Source organism: Engraulis encrasicolus, chromosome 10 (assembly GCF_034702125.1).
Source record: "Engraulis encrasicolus isolate BLACKSEA-1 chromosome 10, IST_EnEncr_1.0, whole genome shotgun sequence".
NCBI classification, from domain to species: Eukaryota; Metazoa; Chordata; class Actinopteri; order Clupeiformes; family Engraulidae; genus Engraulis; species Engraulis encrasicolus.
In genome coordinates this window covers 49,006,643-49,009,142 of record NC_085866.1, presented here as the reverse complement: position 1 = coordinate 49,009,142, position 2,500 = coordinate 49,006,643, and the positions used below count along the sequence as shown (strand labels likewise).

The window sequence follows — 2,500 nt, the reverse complement described above, 5'->3', positions numbered from 1 at the left end:
CTTGTTGTTGACACTTGGTCCACATGACATCTCAATAAAGGAATATTACACATCAAATGTATCTCTCTATCTCCCCTCCCCCACACAGAACTCTCTCTCTCTCTCTCTCTCTCTCTCTCTCTCTCTCTCTCTCTCTCTCTCTCTCTCTCTCTCTCTCTCTCTCTCTCTCTCTCTCTCTCTCTCTCTCTCTCTCTCTCCCCCCCGCCCTCCCATTTACTCTTTCACCCACTCCCACATTTAAATAGAGGAGCTTGGGGAGTGATTGTTCCTATTAGTTGATGCTTAGGCCATAGGACGGTTGAAGTAAAGGAAATGTACATATTCTCTCTCTCTCTCTCTCTCTCTCTCTCTCTCTCTCTCTCTCTCTCTCTCTCTCTCTCTCTCTCTCTCTCTCTCTCTCTCTCTCTCTCTCTCTCTCTCCACAGAAATGGCAGTGTGTGGAGGATGCCACGGGCAAGCTGCGCCTCTACAAGTGCAAAGGGATGTCCAACTCCTCTCCGCTGCGTAAGAACCAGAGTGGCTCCAGCATGAAGGCTCAGCTCTACCAACGCAGCAGCAGTAGCAGCAGCAGTAGCATCAGCACCAGTACCACCACCACCACCATCACCACCACCAGCACCCGCACCTTCGGCCCACCCGACGGCTGCAACTGCCGGCTGCCAGTCTACCGCCCCAACCCCTTCAAGAAGAGCAAGCTGCTGTCCAGGAAGAGTAAGCCTGAGTTATTACATTATTACATTATTACATTATTACACTACATTATATTACATTTAGCCAACGCTTATTTATCAAGAGCGAATAACAGTTATTTAGGTACAGGGTATTTGTTACAGGCCCTGGAGTAATGTGGGGTTAGGTGACTTGCTCAAGGGCACTTCAGCCATGGATGAAGGTTCTGGTAAGGGTGGGATTTGAACCTCAAACGCTCTGATTTAAAGGCCAGCACTCTAATCATTGAGCTATGGCTGCCCCATATTAAATTACATTGCATTCGGCAAACGCTTTTTAACCAAAGCGACTTAAAATCTAGGACATACTCATAGTCATCAGTTATTATATTAGTAGAGCAGAGTTGTTACATTAGCGTTTCTCAACAGGGGCTCTACAGCCCGCCAGGGGGAGTTATTTAGTCCTTGGGCCATTGGGGGGCATTTGGATATTTCATTTTTGTATGGGGGGGCGAGGGGGTGGCAGGCTGGTTTCGGCGCATAAACCACCCTTTATGATGTGGTTACGGGGGGCCCCTGTTTCACATAGACATTTATCTTGCAGTGATTTCATCCATAGATGGGACAACAGTTGACGGGTGACCTCAATATGTGATGTATGGCAGCAATATTTGATTATTACGTAGTTCATTCTAAAATGTGCGGGTGATAAAAGGGCCAACTGTTTGAAACGTAGGCCTACAGTACATCAATCTTTGATCTTACTTCAGTACAATACAGAAATATAGAACTGGTCAGCAGTTGATATATTACTTCAATATTTGATCTTAGTTCACTCTACCAATCTAAAGATTTGAAAGCACACTGGTGTGCCTGCATTGAATATGTGCTGTCTATTTATGATATTTGTCTGCCCCCCTGTGGCCATTATGAGAAAGTGCATGTTCAACATACCAGCAACATGTCCCCACTGTTGGGTGTGTGTGTGTGTGTGTGTGTGTGTGTGTGTGTGTGTGTGTGTGTGTGTGTGTGTGTGTGTGTGTGTGTGTGTGTGTGTGTGTGTGTGTGTGTGTGTGTGTGTGTGTGTGTGTGTGTGTGTGTGTGTGTGTGTGTGTGTGTGTGTACGTGTGTGTATATGCGTGTGCGTGCGTGTGTGTGTGTGTATATGCGTGCGCGTGCGTGTGTGTGTGTGTGTGTGTGTGTGTGCGTGCGCTTGCGTGCGTGGGTGCTTACGTGTGTGTGTGTGTGCGCGTGTGTGTGTGTGAGAGTGTGTGTGCATACGTGCATCTATTTTCATTACATGTCTTAACATTTGTGTTTGTGCTCATCAGAACTAAAGGCTCTGAAGAGCTACTCCCGTAACCGCTTCACCCGTGACGTTGCCATGGAGCTGGGAGGTGACCTGTACGCGGTGGACCTCGGTGACCCCTACCAGCCCATGGCCCCCAGAAACCGCAGCCAGAACCGGGCCCCGGGCTCCCTGGACAATGAGGAGGAGGAGTTCAGCGGGATGGGGGGAGTGGCCGTGGCAGTTACCGGGCCCCCACAGACGCCCAACAGCAATGGACTCACGCTGCCCAGCTCTATCAAGGTTACTCACAGGTTAGTGTGATCAGTGTACATAGGTTTGTGCGTGCGTGCGTGCGTGCGTGCGTGCGTGCGTGCGTGCGTGCGTGCGTGCGTGCGTGCGTGCGTGAGTGAGTGCGTGCGTGCATGTCTCCCTGGGCCCGGGACATCTGATTACTTTGCACTCACCCCATCCCCACCACCCCGTCAGCTTCCGTGTGTGTGTGTGTGTGTGTGCGTGTGTGCGTGTGTGCGTGTGTGCGTGT

The 2,500-nt window shown here is 50.0% G+C and overlaps 1 protein-coding gene across 6 annotated transcripts in view; it reads left to right on the top strand.

Annotated features, from left to right (window-relative positions):
* sulf2b (sulfatase 2b) overlaps window positions 1-2,500 on the top strand; it is a 376,002-nt gene that overhangs the window by 366,064 nt on the left and 7,438 nt on the right. For all 6 annotated transcript variants that reach the window (XM_063209170.1, XM_063209169.1, XM_063209167.1 and 3 more), the window contains 2 exons: window positions 426-711; window positions 2,000-2,270. In XM_063209170.1, coding sequence (XP_063065240.1) covers window positions 426-711; window positions 2,000-2,270 — 557 coding nt within the window. The remainder of the gene's footprint in view (window positions 1-425; window positions 712-1,999; window positions 2,271-2,500) is intronic.